Source organism: Alligator mississippiensis, chromosome 10, assembly GCF_030867095.1.
Source record: "Alligator mississippiensis isolate rAllMis1 chromosome 10, rAllMis1, whole genome shotgun sequence".
NCBI lineage: Eukaryota > Metazoa > Chordata > Crocodylia > Alligatoridae > Alligator > Alligator mississippiensis.
This window is the reverse complement of record NC_081833.1, coordinates 2,681,270-2,706,674: the sequence shown is the minus strand read 5'-3', so window position 1 is coordinate 2,706,674 and position 25,405 is coordinate 2,681,270. Positions and strand designations below refer to the sequence as shown.

At 40.9% G+C, this 25,405-nt stretch overlaps 1 protein-coding gene across 1 annotated transcript; it reads right to left on the bottom strand.

Annotated features, from left to right (window-relative positions):
• Positions 1 to 1,593: 1,593 nt before the first annotated feature.
• On the bottom strand, positions 1,594 to 25,048 carry TMEM120B (transmembrane protein 120B). Its single transcript, XM_014594764.3, has 12 exons — positions 24,915 to 25,048; positions 18,848 to 18,966; positions 16,172 to 16,288; positions 14,576 to 14,635; positions 13,282 to 13,377; positions 11,992 to 12,081; positions 7,303 to 7,368; positions 6,298 to 6,359; positions 6,004 to 6,096; positions 5,204 to 5,268; positions 3,664 to 3,732; positions 1,594 to 2,440 (listed from the first exon to the last, which is right to left on the bottom strand). The coding sequence occupies exons 1-12, from the start codon at positions 24,963 to 24,965 to the stop codon at positions 2,327 to 2,329; spliced, it is 1,002 nt and encodes a 333-aa protein (XP_014450250.1). The 5' UTR covers positions 24,966 to 25,048; the 3' UTR covers positions 1,594 to 2,326.
• Between the last annotated feature and the right edge of the window lie 357 nt (positions 25,049 to 25,405).

Here is a 25,405-nt window from a genome sequence, read left to right as displayed (position 1 = left end):
TTCCATTTCAGTGATGTTTGCTCAGTAATGACTGCAGGTATCCCAGCTATTTTTCACTTGAGTCAGAGGGAACCTCCTGCTCGGGAAACTAACAGCTGATCTTGTCTGCAAGTCATAGCGTATCAAACACTGCACATTAAAAGACACGTGTAGCCTGAATATTCAATATTTTAAGTTAGAAACCGCAAGTTTTATAACTGAGTTCTCTTCCTTTTGTTGCATAACACACTGTTATGTGATGGATCACTCCAAAGGACTTTCCTATTTCTTTTGGGTGGGATTTGAAGGTTGTTAACTTGATCCTCAGATTTTTGGAGACATGGGTCAGGTTCAGTGAAGATGCACAGAGGCCTCTGTAGCTTATAATGGAATACTCTGCAAATTGAGAGACACACTCAGTCTAGAAAGGATGAATCAACCAATGTCCAGTTCAAGTGCTATGCCGCACTTGTTAAGGAAAAAGACATTTATCCAGTACGATCTGGAGCTATGCACGTGCTTAGTAATGACGAATTTAAAATGTTAATACAGGGCAAGCTGTAATTTATAAGTAAAGAGCTGAGCCAGAATCACAGGCATTTCTTTTAAACTTTGTCATTCTGTAGAGTGCTACTAACCTATCACAGGGAACATGAAGTTAGGTTACCTGCTAAAAGCTCAAGTTCATTTTTCCTTAGGAATGACAAGCTTTATTGGTCAGATCCCATAGGATCTAGCATTATTCTCAAAGTGAGCAGCAATTTGCTTTTCAGACGTGAAGGGTCTAAGAAAGCAAACTTACAGGATATACAAGGTTTAAGCCAGTGGTATTGTAAAGTAGAGTGCAACAGTTGTTTAAAATATGTGAACTGCAATTTATTATTCACACCATAACCAATACCCACGTATCAGCTTATTTTTCTGAGGGGAAAAACAAACAAACTATCAAATATTACATCTTTTTGCAGAAATTCATTGAGTGGTATATATTAACGAGTATAAAACAATAAGATGTCAGGAAATAGTTTTGCTAGCATTGTGGGAACAAGTGGAATGGAACAATTGAGAGTCTGTAATGCACATATATTTCTGTATGATCGTGTTAAAAGGCCCATTTTAAACATCACCACATTTGGCCAAATTCAATTCCAATGTGTGCCTTGTGCTAACCCAAGTGAGGTCACTGCATTTGAACAGCATATAGGTCAGGACACAGTGTCTATAAATTGTTTTCGGACATGTAGGCATTCATGGAACACAACTCAATTAAACCTGCTTATTCAGCTGCAGCTAAGTCAGAATGCCAAGAAACAAAAAGGAATGAATGTGAACAAGTATCACCTTCCCTTCAACATTTCTGCCAGAGGAAGATTTAAGTTCAATTAAACTGAGCTGGTGACTCAAGATCCCATGTAAAGGAAGAAGTGCAGGTGAAGGTATTAATACTTCTCATCAGTTCTGTTTCCACATATGCTGCATGTGTCTTTCAATAATGGCATTAGGAGTAAAAGTAATTAGATACTTATTGCCATTGTGTTCAGACATTTTAAGGAAGAATGTTCCAGAAAACCTCAGCATCTAAAAAACTATTGAAAAAAAGTAGTGAAACAGCTGTGTATTTTATTATTTATTTTGGCCCCTTTTCAGGGTTGAACAGATTACCTGATCTCTCTGGATGACTATCAAGTCTTCCCTGCAAACAAAGTCAGTAACAAAACATAACATTTAAGCCATTCATTTTCTTAAAAAATAAATGGGTGTCTGTTCTATTTCTTAAATAATTTTTTTAAAGTGTATAGAGCAGCAAGATGTACAGAGATCACCAAGGTTTTCCACAGTACACACGAGTTGGCATATGTCACTGAAAAATGTGTTTCAGAAAGCTTTCAAGGCAGCAGCTGGTCTGCTTTACTGGTTGACTGTAAGCATTTAAAAAGTTTTGCTAGTGCAGTACCTGGGGCTCCAGAAATGGTGCTGGACAGGAAAAAAATGTGAAGATCATTACCAAAAATGGAATTACAGTAGACGTCACTTTCTCCCAATACTTATATTTCTTCTGGCAGGTGCATGCTGCTGTATACACACAAAACAAAACAAAAAGCAAAAATGTTCTGTATTAAATATATATAAATAGTAGGACTGCAGATTGGAGAGCAGTGCTTGCATAATACTGTACAGCAGGCTGTGCTGGGAGAGTTCATGTTCTTATCATAACACCAACAGGATTCTTTCCAAGGTTTGTTTGCAATATAGCTGCAGTTTAAATGGTCCACTCTGAAAAAAAGGAACCACCAGTAGGAGTAGGCAGATGAGAATCCAAGTTTGACTGTCCATCCCTGCCTGAGTTTCACAATTTCTTCATTTTGCCTTTGTTTTTCTGAAGTTTAGTGTGCACAACCTTTAAAGTAGTAAGGAAGTTTCCAAGGAAAAGTAGCAGAAACGTAAGAGCCAGGACAAAAACCTGGGGGAGGAAAAAGGATAAAATAGCGATCATCTCTTATAGAAAGATATTCTGAGAGCAGCAAAATCTTACACACACTTTAATAAATATCGGTGGTTCTCGCAAAACATCATTTGACAAAGTCTCAACTTGAATCTGCCACTATAAATGTATAAATTGTGTGCAAAGTAACACCTATTCCTTTGAATACGAACTCTGTCAAGTGAGATTATTTTCTCCATGCAATAGGATAAAAGCTCTGATTTCTAGCGTCCCATTTCTAACTGAGACAGATGTTGGTTAAGTAAATGAAGAGGAGGTAACCAGTTCTCATGGCTTACGTTGTACTCTGATCCTTAGAGAAATTGGCAAAGACTGTTCAGTCTGTCATTCCATCATCACTTACCTGGCTGCACAACTGATTAGGTGGATTAGCAGGGAGAAAAAAACATTTCAGAATCACATAAACATCTGGTGTGATGTGATAGGGCAAATATTGATTCTGTTAGCAGTGACAGGAACATGAGGGAAGAAGATCCTGATCCAATGTACATAAAGAACCCATGGCACAAAGGCATGCTCTATTAACAAGCATATATTTTAATCATGATTATTTAAAGAGGACTTCACTGCCTTTGAAATTAAGCAGTTAGTTACAATGGTGTGAAGGTTATTTTCAAAGTACTTCCAGCCTTGGGATAGTACAACTGTTCTAAAGTCAGTGCAGTTGCTTATGCCAGATCTATATTTAATCCCATATGTTAGCATATGGAGAAACATCCATTCATATAAGAGAAAAGCTACACATATAATGCAACAATAGGAAGTTTATCCTGGAGAATATGTTTGTTCCCTTACAGCTGGGAACAAAGCTGAATGCTACAGAGAGCTAATGAGCATTGGACTTGCTGTAAAAAGCACAGACTCCCTACGCTGTTGGGCAGGCTCCAGAAAGTCTCCCCCATCACCCTTCCAGATTCATTTAGATCAATACAAGCATATGAATGCCAGAGAATATGTATACAATGTCAGCAATGATGCACCAAGGACAAAATGTCATGGGAATCCTTAAAGATAGTGTCCATTTTATGATTGTCTCTCAGTTTTTATATCTACTTTTTGTTATTAATTTATCAGATACTAGGGCACTCACTTCAACAAATGTTACTTTCTATTCACGGACTTAGAGACCATTATTCTTGTCTCTTGTAAACAGAGGTGACGTTTTGATTCCAAACACCCACCTGCCATTCTTTGCATTCCTTATGCCTAGACAGTCCAAAAAGTGTGACTGCGTTATACAGCTGCCAAAACTGGAAAAAAAAGGAAGAGAAACAATTTAATTAAAAATTTAAAAACAAGCATTTCAGGCTTAAGCAGTTTCAAGCTACTGTAAATTAGCAAATGTTAATACAACAGGGGAAATCTAAGTATCATTTAGAAAGAGAAGTATTTTAAAAGTTTAAATTGGCTGTAGAAATTAGTCCCCAGTGAATTATGATCAGTTGATCATCAACCTCCCATATTAAACCAACAAAAAAATAAAGAATGATCAATTCATCCTGGATAGATTTTCCATCTGTAATTATGTATATGAGAGGAAAAAATTCTTAAGTTTTAGTTCTTTTTCTTGATCAGAATTTGGTAACTGGAACGCTGTATCATCTTAACTAATGTGTAGCATGTAGTGTGTGGTGCGGGCTGTACAGTCAAAGCAGGGCAAGGACCAGGGGGACAGGACACTGTTCTGTCCCAGGGAGCCTAGTGCTCGATTTAGATTTCACAGAGATTACTCAAGTGAGTAAAGGCTGCAGGACTGAGGCTACAGTTAAACACAGAAATCCAAGTCAAACATGTAACATACCAGATACTAGATGACAGTGCAAGTCACAATGTGGAATGGACCTTGCATTTATTAATTTAAATCACACACTTGACTTAAAAGCTCTGTGGAAAATCCCTAAGGATTCAGCAAAAGCAGGAGGATCTAGCTGGTATGCAAAGAAAGGAACGGAGCTTTATGTATGATGGAGAGCAAGAAAGGCAATCTGAGAGAATATCCAAAATATTTAGAAGGGTAGCATTTGGGAAGCATAGGTAGTTGGGGAAAATGAGGGCAGAAATTTAGGTGGAGGAGGAGCTGGGCATGGTTATGAAACTAAAGCACTTAAAACTATTGTATCTAAGCCTATACTACAAAATGCAATCAATTGTCATTGATCAAATATATCCCTGCCCCTAACAAAGAGAATAAAATACACTCATTCCTAAATGCAGGTCCAAATTAAAGGCAACCACAACAGAAAGAAAAAAATTAGACCAATTTGTCCTAAGAAAGTTATGGGTTGTAGAGGACTGTAAGCAGGATTCATCTGTAGAACTGGCAGCCTTCTAATAAGAAACACTTACTGGACAACCACAAGAAGTACCCTGTTCTTTTTTAATTGCTAGAACCATCATCAAGGCCAAACTCCTCTGACAGGAAAGAAGAGCTGTAATCTCAAACACAGATCAACCAGATGTATCCTCATTATAATAGGACAGGAAAGCAAATTCTAGTGACTACAGATTCTGGAATAATCTGGGCTACATTTGTTGTCTTAATTTCAACCATTTTGCAGCATCTTTCTGCAAGGGACACTTTTTTAGTTCTGGGATGCAGTTACTATACGCACTGTGTGATCTAAGACAATGTCTAGTATCCTAATGGTGTTACAGCATTGACTGTCACTTTGGGTGCACACGTAACAGTGTAAGATGCAGCGGGTACTTTGTGCAACTCACGTGCCCAAAGAACAGGAAGGGAAGGAGAAACGTCAGCCCTCGCCACATCCAAGACTGAAATCCTTCTGTAAACACACAAGACAGGATGTGAGCTTAAGGGCCAATACACACCTAGACAGAGGAACCAAGTTATTAACAATAACTAAAACTATTCTTGTTTATAAATAACAATCACCCCAACCCCTGCATACCTGGAATTACTCTCCAGAAGCAATATCCCACCTAGGCTTGATTTTAACCCTGAAATCTAAACTCCAACCCAGCAGAGACTATCAAGTCCTGCCAGCCACCGCCTGCTGCACTTCAGCCTAAACTGGAAAAGAGGATGGAGGACAAAATGAATATTAGAGAAGATTGTGACAAAATTTGTGGTGGGAAAGAGAGAAGGGAACCTAAGTTTGATTTAACTCTCTTCTGACCTATCATTTTCCAGTACCATCTTGTATCATCTCTTGCTGCATCTTCAGATTGTAAACTTTCAAGGCATGGAATTTTGCATTCTGTGTAAATGCAACACACAGACAGGGCTCGGTATTAAACACTATGTAAAACTAGAATGTTTCCAGTTTACGTCATAAAACCTCTATACCACTTGCACCTACATAGTCAGATTAAGATAGGAAAGAGGCTGGTACTGGAATGACACTACAAAGGTTTTGATCCGCTCTCAGAGTTAACAGGAAAAAAGGTGGGGGAGAAGGAGAGAGAGGAAGAGAGATAAGGCTTCAAATCAACCAGCTGCTAAATACAACCCCCACCAAAAACAGGTATTTGCAAGTTAAATATTATGAAAACCTCACCTACTGTAAGATCCAAGTGGTTTCTTTCCCCTAATGCACGAAGTCTATAAAGGCAGCCACTTTGGTAATAATATTGTAGGAACTGAACACAGCCTGGAAAATAAAAGAACGAGTTCTTTCATGCATTAGGAGCAAGGGAAAAAAAAGTTGAACTAGCTACTTCAGCACAAACACCAAGAAGAATTAATAAAATTATCAGTTAACTTAGATTAATATTCAGGTTCCTCTAGGCACACAACACTAATATGGAAGAAGCCTTCAATTCTAAGCATTGGCAGAAAAAGATATACTTACTTTGAAAAATTGAAAATGCTAAAAATTGATTGCGAAATATTTGATACATGAGTCCATCCGGCCTAAGAGCAAAAAACACACATGCTATATTAGTTTAAGAGAGCATTAGCATAGGGGGCTTTCCCTTCTTTCAGTCAAGTGTGAGCCCATGAGTGCTAAAAGCAAGCAGAACATATGCATACTGGAGAACAAAAACAGTGAACGGTACAAATCTTAACTTACACCTGAGTATATGGCAGAGCTTATGATGTCATAATATCCAAACATCCCAGTTCTAGTTCTGGGTTGTAGGCACTTCATGTAATCAGCCCTTCCTAGATGATACCTTAAAATGCTGTCTCTATCTATTAGTCAAATCAGAGCAGTTCTGTGTCTGATTTTTAATTAAGCTGTATGGTGCCTAAAGTAAGTGGAAAGATCTTTATATGGAATTTTCATATAAGAAGTGAGAGAACTTAAGCCAAGGTTTCTTTATTAAGAAAGATAACACCTCAGAAGTTTAAAAAAGCAGGAGATAAAAATTAAACTCACTACAAAGCATCCGTTTGAAGGTTACTTTCACTTTGCTAAACCCAGATTACAAACCAAGTGAAAAAGGTTCTAAATATAAATTCAGCTCATGCCATTCACCGTCTATATAGAGGCATTAATTTGCTTATTTTCTCACAAATTTCTCAACACTTTCTACACAGCAGGAAATCGGCAACAAAGATAGTTTACTAGTACAGCTGCTAAGGTTTGGTTTCTTATTTAAGAGGGGAAAAAAACAGGCAAATGTAAACTCTCCTGTAACACCATGTTTATCAGGCAAACTGACATGTCAGGAAAAAGCACATTAAAGGTTCAAAGCTTCCATCCTGTGCCAGTGCAGACATTTGCACCAGGCCCCTTCAGACTGCCTCATCTGACAGTTTAAAACAGATCACTTGGGGCTGGGCCCCCGCCAATAAATAAATAAATAAATAAATAAATACATAAAATTAGCAGGTTAAAAAGAAAACTCACCATGTTAACATCACTCCAGATAGAAACGTGGAAACATAATGATGAGACACCCACCAGCCCTTAATCCTGAAAACAAAAATAAAGTCGTTAGCAGAGAGAGTCCGGCATGACGTGATGAACATTTTCAGCCTCAGCAAACTGAACTCAAATAGCTTGGTCTGGTCACGTGTCTTGAGAGCGATTTCTGACCTGAGACTACAGGCAATATCATTCTTTTAGCATGTAGAGAGCGAGTCTGACCAAGAGGAACACCTCACAAGGCAGAGAAGTCATAATACTCCCACTTCCAGACTAATTCCACATTATGATCAGATGCTGTCGGGAGGCAAAAAATAACCATAGCTTTTGTTTCTGCAGTTCACAGCTATAAGTCAACCCGATGGCAAGCAATAGCAGAAGACCTCACACCTATTCGCTCACCAAACAAGTACCAGGCGCACTCCTCCCCGACCCAGTCCCAGCAGGAACAACCTTCCACTCAGGGATGGGAAGCACCAAGTCCTCTTGGCCTACCGTACGTTTCCACGAACCAGTGGACTGACCAGTGTCCAGAGCGGTTCTGAAAGGCTCTCAAGAAAGCCACATCCTCCTCTCCAGAGGATTATCAGGAGGTACCCCAGAAGCTTGTGGGAACAGAATAAATGGAATAAAAGGTAGAAAGCAAGCCAGAGAATGCTCCCCATCACAGACAGGAAAAGCTCCATCTTATTTGAGTTGCGTGGGGAGCAGGTTAAGACTACACTAAACTTTGGTTTAGGTTATTTTTGCTTTTCCATTTACCACGTGCAGCAATTGCACTTCTAATGGAGTACAGGGCCTCCATACAGTCCTTGTCCTTTTCAAAGCACTTCACAGATATAAAGCTTCACAGCGTCCTGCTAAGGGAGCTTAATTTACACTTGATTTTCCTCAGCTAGTATGCCACTACTAGCAGCAGGAAAAGCTACGATGTAACAGAGGCCAGAACTCCCCCATCTTGTTTTCTTATTGATACTCTACCAAACACATTACAAATGCAAGAAGGGAACTCATGAGGAGTCAGCAAAAGGAAGTGATGTGGCGGACAGGTCCATTCTTCCCAAAGTCTCTAGGGATACGTGTAGCGCATTACGAGAGCACCTCTCCAGGAACAATGCCATGTTTCCACCAGGAGAAGGAATAAGTACAGGACTAAGCTCCTATTGCTCCAATCTAAGCAGCAGCACTTTTGCAACACACAAAATGCCCCACGTGCACTAACTTTGCATGGGAGTTGGGACTGGAAGCATTTTACATGCGGAGTGACTATTCACCATAGGAGGAAAGCAGCTGTCAAAGTAACATTAGATAATACCACTGATAGCTGCTGCCAAGATGCTATCAACAAACTATAGACTACATAGACTCTACTAGACTCTATTTAGACTGGACATTAGGAAGAACTTCTTCACAGTTCGAGTGGCCAAGGTCTGGAACGGGCTCCCAAGGGAGGTGGTGCTCTCCCCTACCCTGGGGGTCTTCAAGAGGAGGTTAGATAGGCATCTAGCTGGGGTCATCTAGACCCAGCACTCTTTCCTGCCTATGCAGGGGGTCGGACTCGATGATCTATTGAGGTCCCTTCTGACCCTAGCATCTATGAATCTACTCACACCCAGGTGGTTTAGGAACATGTAGGACCCAACAACTGATGCCCAGTCACAAGAATGGGAACCACCCATTGAAGTACAGGACAGGAGCATGCTGCAATACAGCCCTTCTAGCGCTGATCTGTCAGTTAACTGCAAACCATTTGACATCATCACCAGTGCCCAAGAGAATCACTTGTATGAAGTGGAATTGCTAGGGTTGGGTATTTGACCTGTCAAATAAAGTTTGGTCAATTGTCAAAAATTGCCAAATACAGTCAATTGCCATCGCAGAGGAGGAGGAGGAGGAGTGCTCTTCCCTCCTCCCCTGCTCACACCTGGTAAAAGTGACAGCTGGGGCGGCACCTTCCCCATGCCACACCGAGCAGTTGGCTGCAGGCTGCCCAGGACCTGGGCACAAAGCTTTCCTATAATATTTGACTGATCTTTCACCAGTCAAAAAAAATTATGCTGTCAACTGACTGGCCAGTTGACAACATTTGACCAGTGAATTGACCGGCTTGCCAACCCTGGGAATTAGAAGCGAATCTCTTGCTTATACGGGTGAAGTTTTCAAGACCCTTTACTCCTACAATTGTTCATCTTGTATCTATAGCAGGGTTCAATCCTGCAATTCTAAGAGGAGTATAACTGGGATGCACTCTTGAGATTCTCTGGACCACCCTGTTATTCCAGAATGCCTGCTTTGATTTCTATGAATGCTGCACCCATGCAACACCCCACACTCCCAACCACCACACATAATGAGGTTCCTTGCGACTCCCTGTTGAGCACATCACAGGGGAAACATCCTCCCTAGAAGGCTTTTCTTGAGGATAAATGCCTAGTTGAGATAAGTAGCTGTCAACTGCTCCCAGCTTGTTGTTAAACCTTAGTAACCAAAAGGAACCTCAATCATTAATGCTTAATTAGATGTGCAGCACGCTGTCAACACAAGACTCCTACCACCATCACCACTTTAGTGCCTGGCCTAGTCATTTATTATGTTCAATTAAATAGGAGTTCATAGCCATTTGGGTCTCAGAGTGGTGTTTACTGGGCAAGGAGGAGTACATGATCTTAAAGTAAATGCTGCTTGTTCAAAGTGTGGCCACCAAGTCAAATGAGAGAAACTAATAAAGCAGGAAACTGCAAATCCTGCGGCAGCAGATTGCCTGACAGCAGGTGTGTGTGTGTGTGTGTGTGTGTGTGTGTGTGTTAGATTTACAATCTGCATTATGCATTGTGGGTCTTGCACCACTATTTTATCTCCTCCACTAGCACGAACTCATTTATAGTGGATGTGAGGCAACCTAGACCACACAGGCATCACGTTGGGTTTCATAAGCAACAATGAGCAGATGCTGCTTTCAGTCAGGAGTGAGACCTGCACCACGTTTCCAACTGGTGAGCACAGAGAATTAGATGCAACAAGCCTGTTACCATCTTTAGTTACCTTCCTTCTTTTTTAAGCAGCGATTTGGATGGCTACCAAGATGCTGGGAGAGGAGGCTCCTGAAATCATACTCAAGTTTAATCATTGCTAAAACCATATGCTCATGCAGCATGCTGTAGCAAGTGTTACAGGTCTCTAGTGACATATACAGGACTTAAACTACAGCATGAGGAAAGAGTCATCTCCCCATCTTTTGTTTGGAATGGAGTCTCTTTATCACTGCATTTCCAGCCAGAAAGAAGGGGAATGTGGGAGGGCAAGTCCAATGCCACTATCAGTAACATTTCCTAGGAATGCTGTAGGAATTAGCCCAGGCTTCTCTGACTGGATTCCCCAGTCTCCGTGCTGCCAAAGATAAAACAGAAAGGAACTGTTTGGTCAGGAAGTCTGTCCCCTGGGAGTGCTACAATTACAGGGCTTGATCCAAAAAAACCCACGGTCACCTTGATTTATGTTGACCAGCAGAGTTGTATTGGTTTGGCTTACGTAACTATTTCTGATGAAGACTCCTCTAAAATCAATTTTTTTTATTAAAGTAAAACCTAAATGTATTTTTCTGTTCCTCCATCCTTTTTCCATATAAAAATCTCTTCAAGTAAGGTAGAGATTCTCTATGTAGGGGAACAGAAAAACTGGCTGTAAAAAAGTGTTGTCAGATGCCTAAGTAATACAACTGAAAGATGGAAAAGGTTGTATATTTTACCTACCAAATGCACCTTGAATATTATAGTGAATCAGCAGCATTTAATAGTATTGTTGGTATTAACATCCAAGTACAATACTCGAGTGGATATCCTCTTTTAACATCTAATGATGTTGTAGTTTAGGCAAATATTTTTAGGTATCCGGTATAAGCTTTACCCGGAAACGAAAAGAAAGACATACTTTATTGATTTATGTGCTTGAACTAACTGTAATATATATCATGGTTAGTTCAAGCATATAAATCAATAATATATGCCTTTCTTTTCACTTCCGGGTGAAGCTTTTATATACATCATCCTTTTTAGTCAAAAATCAGGATTTGTACAGCTAATTTGAAGTACAAAAGGTAATACCGCAATTCCAAAAAAATATAAGCATCCTGAAAAATTACAAAACCAGTCTTCTCAGCCTTATGACTAAGAGCAAGTTAAGCTTCAGCTTAATAACATATATTTTGCCTGTGGGAGAGGGAGTTTGAAGCTAATTCCAGGGAGATGGAATCAAGGGCATGGATGATCTCCAACTACAGCATAAGCTTACTGCAGTGTTACCTTAAGACTGAGTTAAAACGTGTGGGGAGCTATTAACAGAAGGGTGAAACATTATTCTATATTTGGATTGTTAATCTATTGAATTTGTAGAAAACCTCCTCTGCATTCATTATCTGTGCTGCCCCTTTGACTAGCTTGTTACTAATAAAAGAGCCTTTAGCACTTTGGAGGAAAGGACCAAAGCACACTTCCCAGCATTTGAAAATGAATATACAAAAATCAGATCCAAAAGACCCAGTTCAGCTGGATTTTTAATCACAAATGCATTGCAATTCTAATACCAAACCGACTGAGGGATGGTTCTCCCCTGCTTCCCCCACCTCCCACCAAGTGAATCGTAGGGTTTGATTTACTTTGAAACATCTTATCATACCTTGATCCATTACTGATGAGAATACTTTCCCTTATCGTCAACGTGCAATAATACCACACCAACAAGAAGTTAAACACTTCATCTGTCACCCTTTGAAAAAAGGCAGGAGAGTAAGAAAAGAATGATTCATTATGAACACCCATTTCAGCACTATTGTTCTCCCTCTCTCAAGTAAAAATATCAATGAAAACTAGTTCTTGTGTCATGACAGAAAGCAAGACCCTAGTCACACAAGTCTTTAGGCAGGATCACATAAGTAAACTTGCTGAAAAGCCCCCCTGTGCCTTTATTCAAACCAACAGTCACACAAATCCAGGGCAGGCGAGGGGGAAAAAATGGTTTAAAAGTCCATAATTCTGGGGAAGGGCAATGCACTAAAAGAGCTGGGATTCCAGGCAGAGAAGCAGGCAGAGAGAGATGACATTAATTCCTTTTGAAGAAGCATCTGCACCACAGAAGAAATAGCTGATCCAATTTGCACAGGTGTTTCCAAGTTAATTCAGCGAGGAGATTCCATTAAATCTTTCTAAATCCAATCAACTAAAAGGCAAAAGAGCATCATACTTAATTTTAAAGGTCTGGAAAATCTTTTATTTTTGACATCCTCAAGTCTGGGAAGCCAAGAGACGCCCAACAGTGTTTGCATGTTGCATGGAACGTGTGCAATTTTTTTCTCAGCAGGTGATCCTGCATTAATGGCAAAGTTAAAAGCAAAGCTAACAGAAGGGTCAACACAAGTTAGGTTTTCTTAAGAATCACCAGGAACTGCTATAGGGGCCAAGAGATATTGTCATCATGTTTTTAAACTTCACTACTCAAATATTAGTCTTTTTTTTAAGCAAACACTCTTCTACAATGCTCACAGGGAAAGCAAAACTAATTAGCCCGTTACTGTCACAACTGAGCAAAATGAAGAAAAGAGGAATAATGAGGAAGTATACTAAAATTGAAGGAAAAAAAAAAAAAATAAAATCTCGGCTGTTACTTGCAACAAAGGATTAAAACAATTCAATTAGTAAGTGCAAACAAATTATTTTATTTGCATAAATAGTCCTATTTACATAAATAGGACTGAACAGGACTAATTTTTTTGCAGGACTCAGTCTCGTGATTTTTAATTGACAGTGTCTCTTAAAATAGAGAATTAAACACTGCTAACTGTCTCCTTGTTAACAGCTGTTCGTCTATTAACTTGTGCTACTAAGTTGGCAAAGGGATTAATTTTGAATAGTTGGGATCCATTGCATTTTCAGTCAAAGAGCTTAGTTAGAAAGCAGAATGCCATCTTACCTGTAATGAAGAATAAACCTGCATGCTACAGCACCAAGTAACAAGATTATTGTCAAATAAAGTTTGAATTTCTCATATTCATCTTTGTAGGCAAACCTGGAGTGACATTGCAATAATGCAAAAGCATTAATATTTCTAACATTAACAAATTAAAATTATATCAAATTAAATACTGCAAGCTGATTTACATGTCTACAGGTGAAATGACCTGGTTTTATCCACAAGCACTCCATACACACTTGCAGTACACAGAAATTGTCTTTGTACAAACTGGAAGGCCTCTAACATTAATGGGCTTTTTAAATCTTGGATGAAAAATGTAAACTGGGAAACAGCCAACTGGATTTAAAATGTTCCTGAAGATTATGCCTTCCTCACCCAGCTCTCCCTTGCCTCGCTGCTCCAAAAAAAAGCACCACACGCACACATAGAAAACAGCCGCAAGGTGTAATTTCTCTACCACTAAAGGAATGGAAGCACAGTACAGTGGACATAAGACCCTTACATAGTAAACCTGACAGAAAAGTCTTTTTATGCACTGAATTAATTTAAATCTCGGCATAGGTAAATAAATTATTAATTTTACAAGTAGATTAACTGTGGCAGAACAAGCTTAAATGAGTTATGGTGGCATAATCACTAACCTATATCAAAGTTTTACCCAAAGGCAGAATGAGATTTCCCTGCGAGGCCTAAGTCTGTGCTCGATAATGCCTGTGCAACCATATGCATGACAACAGGGGCTCAATCCTCACAATGATGTGAAGACAGTGTGGCTATGGAGATTTAACTGAAAGAAATATCCCGTCTGCAGAGCCTTATTTTACTGACCGACATGCAGGAGCCAGACCAAACCCAGCTGGACTCTAAGTTCCCAAGGGCCAGTTTCAGGCCTGGCAGTTAAAAAAGAAACACTAACCACCCCTACTTACAAATCAATCAAACATATTCCAGAAGCTACTGAAACTCAATGTACCTGGAGTCTTACAATGACATTTTATGGTAAAACCAAAATGGAAGCTTCTTTGCATTGTTAAAATAAGCACAAAAAAAAAAATCCCCAAAAAACCTCACAAACATTTTTAAGCCATTTGATTCCTGACAAGTGGTGAGGCTGACCTCAATGGAGTCTCACCATTGACAAATTTGGTCCAAAATCTTGAACAAATTGGAATATGGATGGAAAATCCACCAGCACCCTGAACAACCAAGACATCTCTGCTCTTCCAATTAAACTGGACTTCAATATGTCTTTTACTAACTGGGAAAAAAACAACAACAAAAGAATACTTACTTTGCCTGATTACTCAGAAGAGTTACATTCACATTTCCCAGCACCAGATTTAAGTACAAACTGAAAGATAAACAACCAGAAGACAGATTGGCTAATTACAGCAACCAAGAGAAAACCACAGATGCTAATTTAAAATGCTGAAGGCTCACTGGGAATACACATCAATCACTCTTCAGATTGATCCACAGTATTAGTATTCTTAAAATGAGTCAATACTTTCATGAGTAATTCAGGTAAGAAGTTCCTGGTGGGAGGTCTCTCTACTGTCTCTAGGATGTTAAGAAATCAGTTAAAATCAGACACATGCTCCTGGGGGTGGAAGTGGAACAGTCTTTAATATACAGGTTACATCTGCAAAAAAAAACCCCAAAACCAACTTGTGACTGCATCCCAATATCATTAAGACAATAAAATACCACAGTTGAGAGAAGGAGCTGCAGACAAATCTCTTGGTCCCAAACAGAGAAGTGGTGGGAGAGTTTATATGGATATTCCAAATAATGATGGTCCAGATTAGCAAAGCCTCAGCCCCAGCACAGCTCCTTTCACATCCACATTAAACATACTTCTGAACAACCACTGCTTCTCCACTGCAGCCCCTCTTTAAGTAGATACGGTCACTCATCAGATCCTCTGCAATTTCTGTTACTGTTTGGTTTCTCTTACCTTGCACTTCCATTCTTTGCAGTTCTGCAACACCCTGACTCCAAAGCACCTTAGAGATATTAAAAAACTGAACCTCAAAACTTGCTAGGAAATGAAGCATTACTATGCCCTCCTTAAAGAGAGGAAAACCAACATCCAGAAAGTAAGTTCACACAGCAAGTAGGGGATAGATCTGAAAACAGCTGGAGGATGGATCCATATCTTCAGAGTCCCAGTCCCGTTTTATGAAAGACGTCAACTTTGGAGGATGGAAGGAAATGCTCACGACTCACTTCAGGCCAGACTGGCAGGTTGTGTTGTGTTTTGCATTAACATCCTGTCTGCATTTACAGGTATAGCGCAAATGTAAAATTAGTCGAACATGTTTAAAAAATGTGCATCTAATTTACTCTCTGAAGTATTTAAAATTACATGTTGGGCACTTCAGATTTTTTCTGCATGGTCTCAGACCCACACAGATTTTTCTAAAAATAATTCAAACATCTTTGAGGATCATGTACAAACAGGAAGACCACAAAGAGCGTGTGAGGGAGATGCCCTTGTGGTTTTGAGCATGTATCTTTTTCCTTTTAAAAAATGTGCCATTTGAAAATAGTTATGGATATTCCATATGTACAACTGGAATGTGTTTTCATCCCCCAGTGCAGACTAGCAGCTCTTCAGGAATCACATTTTTGGCTTTAAAATAAAAATCTGGGTATGAGCACGAAAAGTTTAAATTATACTTTAATATGTGGGTTTCGCGCAAAATGAGGCAATGGCAGTCACTGCTTGCTAAAGTTGCAACTCAGCTAAGAGTTTATGGTTATGGAGAATAAAATCATACATGGATTTCTCAGACACACGTTACACTCCTTGGGGAACTAAACTGCTATGAGCCTTTAGATAAGCTTTCTTGTTTAAAAAAAATAATTGCTAGAAAATACATACCCATTTTTCTTTGGCAAATAGGCTTCCATATCAAAGAAAACATTTTGCCTCTCTTTAATTTGGGTATTTATTTGCTGAATGAGGTCAGATTCTTCAGGACCAGCTGCCCGTTTGCACCTGCAAAACACAAAAATCCCTTTTTATACATGTGTGGAAAGGAGCTAATGCCATCTTAAAATGCATTTTCACAGACCTAAATGTTGTAAATTAGCTTCATTTCTACCTCGGAGAACATATAACACCAGCAGTCTCCCTATGCCTGAAGAAGGGTGTTTGTGTCCAAAAGCTTGCGAAAAACTTTTTTCCAACTATTTAGTTGGTCTAAGAAAAGATATCACATCTACCCAAAGAACCTAGCCATCTCTTAAAATGCATACACTTTTTTTTTTTTTTTTGGGGGGGGGGGGGGGTGCAGGGGGAACAGTAGCTTCCCCAGTGCTTTAATAGCATCAGCTGAACAATGAAGAACTGTTTCCATTTTAACTATATAAGTTTACCTCTCCATTTAGTCTGTTTCTTTATTCCAACAATAATGCTCAGCTTGAAAATTACATTAAGCAACAAACCAGCAAGTGTATTTCACTTTAGGTACAGCCTGTGTTTAAGCAGTTTCACCTTTTGTTTCTTTGTGCAGAAGCAGGATGCTGCACTGTTTGTATCCCAAAAGATACCGGCCAATGCTGTCTCTTTTCAAAAGGAACTCCCCCCCAACCCACTTCGTTATGTTTTCTAAACCATGTAAAACAATTCTGCAGATGTTTAAAATTAGCTTGCTTTTACAAGTCCTATATTGATACAAATGCCCTTTTAATTTAAAAAAAAAAAAATTCCCATCCAAACTACAAGCTCCTCGTGAAAGGCACTCTGAAGACAAAAGCACATTGTCTAGCCTTTAAAAAACTGACATCATGCATCCTACAGAGGCACAAGTGAAAGGACGTCAAACTCATTTAAATCCTAGAGATCAATTTAGTCCCAGCACAATTAATAATAGGTTAGATGGAGGAAGGCGGGGAAAAGGGACCTCCTGATCTGCTCTTCCTGCTGTGTCTCCTCTGAAATCAAGAGTTTTGGACACAGCAGGTGGTGTCAGTGTAAGCAGTGCTGAATACAGGCAATATTAAAGCAACAGGAGGGCTTTTGCAGCAATTGTTTTGTGGTCCTAACCTCAACCGTATTACTTCTTAGCATACAAAATTCATATTTCCTTCGACAGTGGGAACCTGAGGGATCGGAGGAACATACACCACAGGTGCTGAAATATTGCAGTACTGGACACAACAGCAGATTATCAAAAGAAAGCTCACCATCTTTACCTTCCTATTGCAAAGACAAACTAAAGGAAGATTTTAGGGAGGATAAGTGTCAGTCTTCAAACTACGCAAAAAGCAAGAGAGCCCTTCTGGGGATTTTTAGTTCATTCCCAGCTTTGAAGAGAGGTTACTCTGGTTGTGACTGAGGTAGGGAGCAGCCTCCCAGAGCTCAAAACAAAGAGGAAAATGCAGTTTTCTGACAAGAGAAGGAAGTAGGGAGTTCTACTTTCAGCCTTTACCACCTGAGTGCTAAAACAATACGACAATAAATCAGGTCATGTCAAGGAATTCTTAAAAAATAAATAAGTCAGACGCTGGAAGATGACTTAAAGTCCATCCATCATATCACAGCTGCAGCGATTCTTCCTTGCCTGCTCTCTAAAGAACAGAGATGTGGCAGGCAGCTAATCAGGGCTATACTCTTTACATGAGATCCATCACAGATAGTAAACACCAGAAAACACAGCTGACGAACTAGAAAGTCAATGTTAACTGATAAAAATATTACAGGTCTAGTGGGATCCAAAAGCAATTATTCAGTCCCAGGTAACCAGGTATGAGATTAATCTTCCTCCAAGACATGATGTAGTTTTAAAAAACTCCCCAAGAAGCAATGGAAGAGATTTAGCTCTGAATCATAATAACTGTTGTGCAATTTTAACAAGAACACAGCTTTGCAGTTATAATTTGGGGGCTTACAACATTACTAGGCTGTGTGTGGTTTGTCAGAGCTGACCATTTACAGCCAAAACTGCAGTTTTACCAAATACTGTGAAACCGAGAAGGGGGGGAAGTAGCGGCCTCTGATGTTTGAAAGAGGCTCCTACTTTCACCCTTCTCAATTTCACATTTGAAAGACACTAGAGGGCAATGTCTTTAGCCTAGCACAGAGAGGATTAAGCTTATAACTTCTGCGGTCACTGATGGGAGATGAGTAATCAAGCACTGCTGAAGGTTGAATTCTGCCTTTGGATGCAACCATATGACTGACAGTGATTTGATGCAACTTTCACTGTACTTTAAAGGACTGAGGCTTCATCTGCCTGATAACACACCAGGTGACAGGATGATTAAGGCAAGCTCTACAAAGGGAGCAGCTCTGTATTGGCTTCCAAGGTTAACCCTAGAGGGTCCAGGGGGCCTTTTTTATTTCTCTCTTTCCTTGGCTAGATGCTGATGCCAGTTAATTTAAACACATATTAAGCGGCTGTGGCAAGATGAGGCTCTTTGCTGTTGTGGGGATTCAAGATTAACATCCAGCAAAACAAGTGAACAGGACATACCCTGCATTTGAAACAACAAATATATAGACATTTCAGCCACTCGATATTGAGAACCCTCCCACCCAAGAGCGTGCCATTACCTTTGGAGGCTATATTTCAAGTCTTTTAATTTCCTCTTCTGTTTATGTATGGAGCTGCTGCATGCAGTCTGCAGGTTATTAAGTTCTTCCAGTTTCTGTCTATAGACCTTGTGAGTTTCCTGTAAGGGAACAGATTTGGTTGGTAGAAAAAGTGACACAATATCTAATCCAGAAAAAGCTTTGGAGAAAGACTGGGGGGGAGAGAGAGGGGACACACAAAAATAACCCTCTTTTCCCAGGAGGCATTGATGCCCAAACTGCTCTCTGACTCCTTCCTACCTGACCCTACCAGTTTCAAGTAGGAAGGCATTTTTCAAAGGCAGATAAATGCTCCATTCATTATTAATGATTTTTATTTGAGCAAAGTTCTTAGAATGCCTATGACATGGAGGTGCCAAGTCTAAGCAATTGCAGGCAACCCAGCTTAGCGCTCTTAATTGGTTCCTGAAAAACTGAGCGTTAAGCAAAACCGAAAGGATTTGACGACCCAAGATGGCAACCGCAATTGTTTTTAATGACCCAAGATAACGACCGCGAGCGTTATAATGCGACTCACTAAGCGCTAAATTAAATCAGGTATCAATTTAAAATGAGCATTATATAAAAATAGCATTAAGCAAGGGTTGCCTGTATGAAGAACCCTATAGGAAAGGAAAGATAACTCTCTCCTGTTGTCTGCATTTGTCATTTATACTTCATAATGAGCTTTTCCACTCAAGGTAAGCTCCCACTCCTGTCTGATCCTACACTGAAGCCATAATTCTGCATTTCATCCCAATCTGTCTCTATGAAATAACTGGTTAAATCACAGATCAAGAACTACAGCTTCACTGCAGCATGAAAAAAAGGAGGTTTTGAAAAGCCTGGAAATTTAAAAGCAAAAATACCCCGAAATCCTCTTATTTAAATAAAAACCTCTTTACCATTGTTACTAATTAAACACAATCTCAGTGACCAGAAACCAAATTCACCACGTTCTAGTTAAGAGACACAGGTCAACGCTCCATGCAGGATCAAGGCCCCTCTTTAAAAGATGGCTTTGTCACAGCTTCTCATGGTTTCAGACTAACATGGTCATTTCCTCATCCTCACCGAAACATTCTGGGGCAAAGCATAGATACTACAGCTGCTTCACCACTACCAATCCTCCACCACGTTCAACCACAACACAACCATGAAGTGGCCCACTACGTGGACAAGTTCAACTTGTAAATGAAGTGCAACTGGTTGAAGCTAAACCAAGCAAGACAACAGCAATGCCGCTGGGCAAGTTAAAGCCTCCTTTGGTTGAAGATACACACCATAAACCATCTATTCTGTTCATAGATCAAACTCTTCCTGGATTCCTCACTGTCATGTGGATGCCATAAGAGAGCATGAGTAACACGTTCTGCCGGCTCCAGCAAGCTAGGGCCCTCCCTCCCTCTCATCCCGGCAGAAATCACCAGGCCTGATTTACTGATGCCTTCATTAGTGCTGTGTTGGATGGCAGCAATGTAGTACATCAGCTGCATGAAGCCCTCAAAACTAGCAGAGAACTAGTAAGCTCAGGCTCATCTTTTGTGTTCTCATCTCCCCTTACAAGTCAGAATTCAGTTCAAGGGTTCGATCCTTATCAGCCAAGCATGCAATGGCAGGACTCAAGATATCTAGGAGATGAACTAAAGGTCAGTTTTGATCTCCATGTTGAACACTGACAGCTTTGCTCCTTCAGTCCAATGGAACTACCTCTAACCAGGGTAAAGAGAAAGGAGACTCAAACCCGTCTGTGTATTGGTCAGGAGAAGCCTGCAGCCTGCTTTGTTATGATGCATCATCTGTTGATTAGGTCCAGGTCAATAAAAGAAATACATTTTCAACACAAGCTGAAAAACATACATTTGAACACCTCACAACTGCAACTAATTCTGCGTTGCAGGCATTAAATCATTGTGGAAGCTGGGGTTTGTAACTGAGTTCAAAGCTGTGTTCAGTTACAAATAGTGCCCTTTGAAGTCATTATCACTCTTCAAGGCTGGCTCTGCTTTCCTTAAAAGCCTTGAGCATGTTAGTTTAAAACTTGTGAGTTCCAGAGCTTCTTACAGCCTCGGGCACATCCGTGTCCGCAAGAGAACAAAATGTGACAGTTAAATTATTGATTAAGAAATGACTTGGGAAATTGTACAAAGGGGACCTACTTACAACTCAGAAGGTGCACAACTCCTATTATATCAACAAAAATACAGTAATCCAAAAGGTCAAGTACATTCCTGTACTTTAGTACACCTTTCTGGAGTAGGCAATGAGAAGCACTTAATGCTTAAGTTTCATTGGAAAGGTTCCCACATGAAGCTCACTAATTCTGCAGGCGTACAAACACTGCAGGCTTCCTTGAGTTTCTAAGTTCTGCAGTGTCACAGCCTCAAAGACTGGCCATTTGTATAAATAGAGGTTGTTTCCCTCTGTTTGGTTAGTTAAATTAGTAACCGGAGTTATTCTTGTGACTAATATAGAACAGCACGTTAAAGTTTAACAGTTACAGTGAAATCTGTCCTTCCAACACATAGAAACATACCATAATTTGGTTACTTACACTGGTGCATCCATGTGTGTACACAAACAGCAACAGTCATGAAGCTTATTTTCATAAAAAAAAAAAAATGAGGCTCATGTCCATAAAGGAAGCTTGAATATTACAGTAGATATATTTCTGCGCCTAACACATACACAAACATCTTCAGAGTCTATCACTATGGGACTTGTTCCAGAGATGCAAAAAGGCCCATGTAGGCAGAGAAAATGGGTGGCTATGCTACAGAGAGGAAGAGGAAGGCCTACAAGCGCTGCAGGACAGGAGTGGGATATAAAACATATGTTATGCACCAGATCTAGTCCTCAAGGCTCCAGGACAGAGATGTGGCTTGGGAATGCAGCATCCAAAAGACAATGAACAGAAGTGAGGATTGAATTAATTAACCAAAAGCAGGTTAGACACACTCACTGCATGTCTTCTATTTACAGACTGGAAAGTGGAGGCAAAATAACCAGTAACATTTCAACACCTTAAATTAACCTCTTTTCTAGATTTCTTTACAAGAAACAAAACACAAAAAAAATTATCAGATTTCTTCAAAGTGTATTAAAGTTGGGTCCTTAAAAACTGAGCTACCCCAGACACTTGTTTTTGCAAACTTAGATCTAAGTGACTCACTTAAGGTTCCCCGTGAAGTCTGCAGTGAAGATAACAGGATCCTGGAATCCACTTATTATCATGATGCCCGGAGACTCTTATCGAGGACTAGGATGTCACCCAGCTAGGCACTGAGAACAAAAGATGGCCTCTGCCCTAGAGGGCTTACAATCCAAATGACAAAGAGACAACAGATGATGCTGGACAGAAAAACAGAATTAGGCTATGCTTGTTGAGGCTTGAGAGAAGGATGATGCATAATCTCACAAAGTGAGATTATGAAAGCCTGGAGGAGAGTTTAAGCAGCACATACACTTGGCAAAGGCTGGTATAAGAGATGCTACACAGAGCGGCTTCATGATTTTGGTGTAGTCCCTTTGCTTTCACCGAACACAGTTCTTGCTCTTAATAAACCTTTTGCTGTTTTCATGCACACAAAACACAGCAACATTTCCTTGAAAGACAACATCTCCTGGTGGGTTCCTCAAAGGTGACACAGAGCCCATCTCTAACAGACCACATCCGAGAGACTGCAACCAATGGAGGGGTTAGTCAGAACTTTATATTCAAACCAAAGTACCTTTCATTATCTCTTATCATCATAAGAGAATTTAGCTTGATACAAGTAGCAAAACTGAATTTTTTTTTTATTCAGTTTAATTTGTTTAGACTATATAGTCTTCTCCCTGATGCACTTAGTTATTAATTATTAGTAGCTCCCATGACTGGAACAGAGCAGTTACTTCCACATACATATGTCCTTTCTGCACTGGCAAGTACAATTACAAAGTGAGCTTCAAGGCTAAGACAATATGGGACATAACAAAAATGCCAGTAATCGTTATTAATATCACATTTTGTACTTTTATAGCAGTATTATCTGATGATCGCAATGCATTTGACCAGCTGTTGTTCTCCACACCTCTGAGATGATCATTATCATAATTTTACAGATGTGGTAAATGACATGTGTTTGTACAGTAGCCAGCACAAGGATGCCCTAACCCCAGCTGGTGCCTTTAGAGTAGACACTACCACAATGTTATTCTTAGTATTCTTAGTATTAAATAATCTATAGCAGTGAGTAATGAATGCAGAACTGACTCCCAGTCCTAACCACCAGGCCATGGCAGCTTCTCGCAGTGTGATACCAGGTTGTATTATGTAAATCCACTTTACGTAAGATGACAAACTGAATTGAAAAATGCAGTTTTAAGATTACACACTGCACATTGCAAAAGTTGTGTGCATCTTACACTTAACAGTTCAAAGGTCAATGACCTAAACCAATGAGAACACAAGGCTATATTTTTATATTACATTTTTAATCCATGGCACAATTTAAAGGCACTGGATTTTTATATAACAAGGAGGGGATTAAGTGCTGCTGTCATGTTTAAATTAAGTAGTATTTCGCATTTATAAAAGGCAGTGTCCTGGGCCTCAAGATATCAGGGTCACCACAGCACATTTTGCAAGCGTTCCCTAAACAGCCCACCACATATCACTGGATAAACGCTGTTCTTTCTACATATCTTTCGCAGTGCAGGATAAGGTATTTCACACTATTCCCTGAAACTGTTTCTGGTTTCTGCTGAAGATATACAGTAGCTGCATTTAGGAGACAGCTATACAGGGCATCAGCCATATCAAATGCATAAAGTGCCCTTTGCTGGCCATCTTCTGTATGGAAGCAGATACCGAAACATGAAGTATAATTTTCCTAGCATTACATATTTCCTCACCTAAACACATGGATCATTTACAGCAGCATCACATGAGCAAAACATGTACTTTACATACCATCTACCAACCCAGGTTTGCTCCTTAATTGCCATTTAAAGCCAAGGAGACTTCATCCTCGCTTTCAAATGCACCCGTCTCTGTCAGAGACTCATCGTGGATATAAATCATGAGAACCCTGGTTAATCGCAGTATTATTCCAAAGCTGCCGCCAAGACAAGCCAGAAATACTATGGGATTCCCACTGTCTCTCTTCTGTGCAAAAAAGCCTTTCTGCAATTTAAGACAACTTTATTGCTGCAGGATCATCCCCGAGTACGTACAAGATGAACGCTGCCTAATAAAGCCTTCTGTGCTAAGAAACTGCAGTAGAGCCGAGACAGCACCAGAAACCATGAGCTAGGATAACACCCGGTCCTCTCCTAACTACAAGGCACTACGCAGGTGTGACATACTCCACACGCACTGAATGAGAATGGGAACCACCATCCGTCTTCCACCGCAACTTGCCCTGGCCCAGCAAACACAGATGTTAGCGTTTCCATCCAGGTGCCGTCAGAAGGGCTGCCGCACTCTAGACGGGGTACTTCCCTAGAAGCAAGAAAACACTCTCCTCTCTAAAGTGGCAATTCATGCCACTCTCCAGGCACCAAACTTGTTAAGCAACCGGCTAACCCTCCCATGCCAGCAGGCAAGATCAGGAGCCAAAAAAGAATTAAAATACCCTGGTGCCAAAAAAAAAAAAAAAACCCCAACAAAAACAGACCCAACCCACTCAGTTTCTCTGCTCATGAGCAAAACATTGCAGCGATGCTGCGCCCTCTCACTTTCTCCAGTAACTTCCCAGCTGGAGAAAGAAAGAGAAAGGGAAAAAAGAAGAATAAAAGGAGGCAGAGGCCAGAAGAAACAGGGCATCAAACCTTTCTATGCCAGGCAACCCCCAGGGCGTCCCCACTGCCTTGCCAGCCCTCCAACGCACACCCCCACCCCTCTCCCCCGCAGCTAGCTTAGCGAGAGCTGCTGGGTTGAGGAAGGCAGAGAGGTGGGCAGCCTGCTCCCAGGCATCCCCCGCTCGTGCTGCAGCCCGGCCCTGCGCAGAGCAGCGGGGACACAAAGGCACCGCAGCCCTCCCCTCCCGCCGGGCAGAGCCGTCACCTGCAGCTCCTGGAATTCGGCCTCCAGCTCCTGCCACTCCCGCAGCCACATGATGCGGGGAGCCGAGCCCGGCCCGGCCGGGGCAGCAGCGGCAGCAGCAGCAGCAGCGGCGGCGGCGCGAGCCCCCAGCTGGCCCGGGAGCCACGTGCGCACCTGACGTCATCCTGCGAAGGCCGGGGCCGGGGCCGGGGCGGGCACTGAGCACGCGTGCGGCGGGCGGCCCCCCGCACCTGCAAGCGGTGTCCTTGCCCGCTCCGCTGCCCTTGGGCTCGGCTCCGGTTTGGTTGCTTCTGCTTGAGTGATAGGCGCTTATGTCATCGTGGCGGCATCAGGCAGCCTTGGCCTCTCGGGTGGAGGGGGGCACAGACCCGAGCCTTGCAGAGGCTTTTTAAAAAGGCTGGGGGAGAGGGGAAATAATCAAGAGGGTTCATAGATGTTTGGGTCGACCCCTGCCCTGGGCAGGAAAAAGCGCTGGGGTCACACGACCCCAG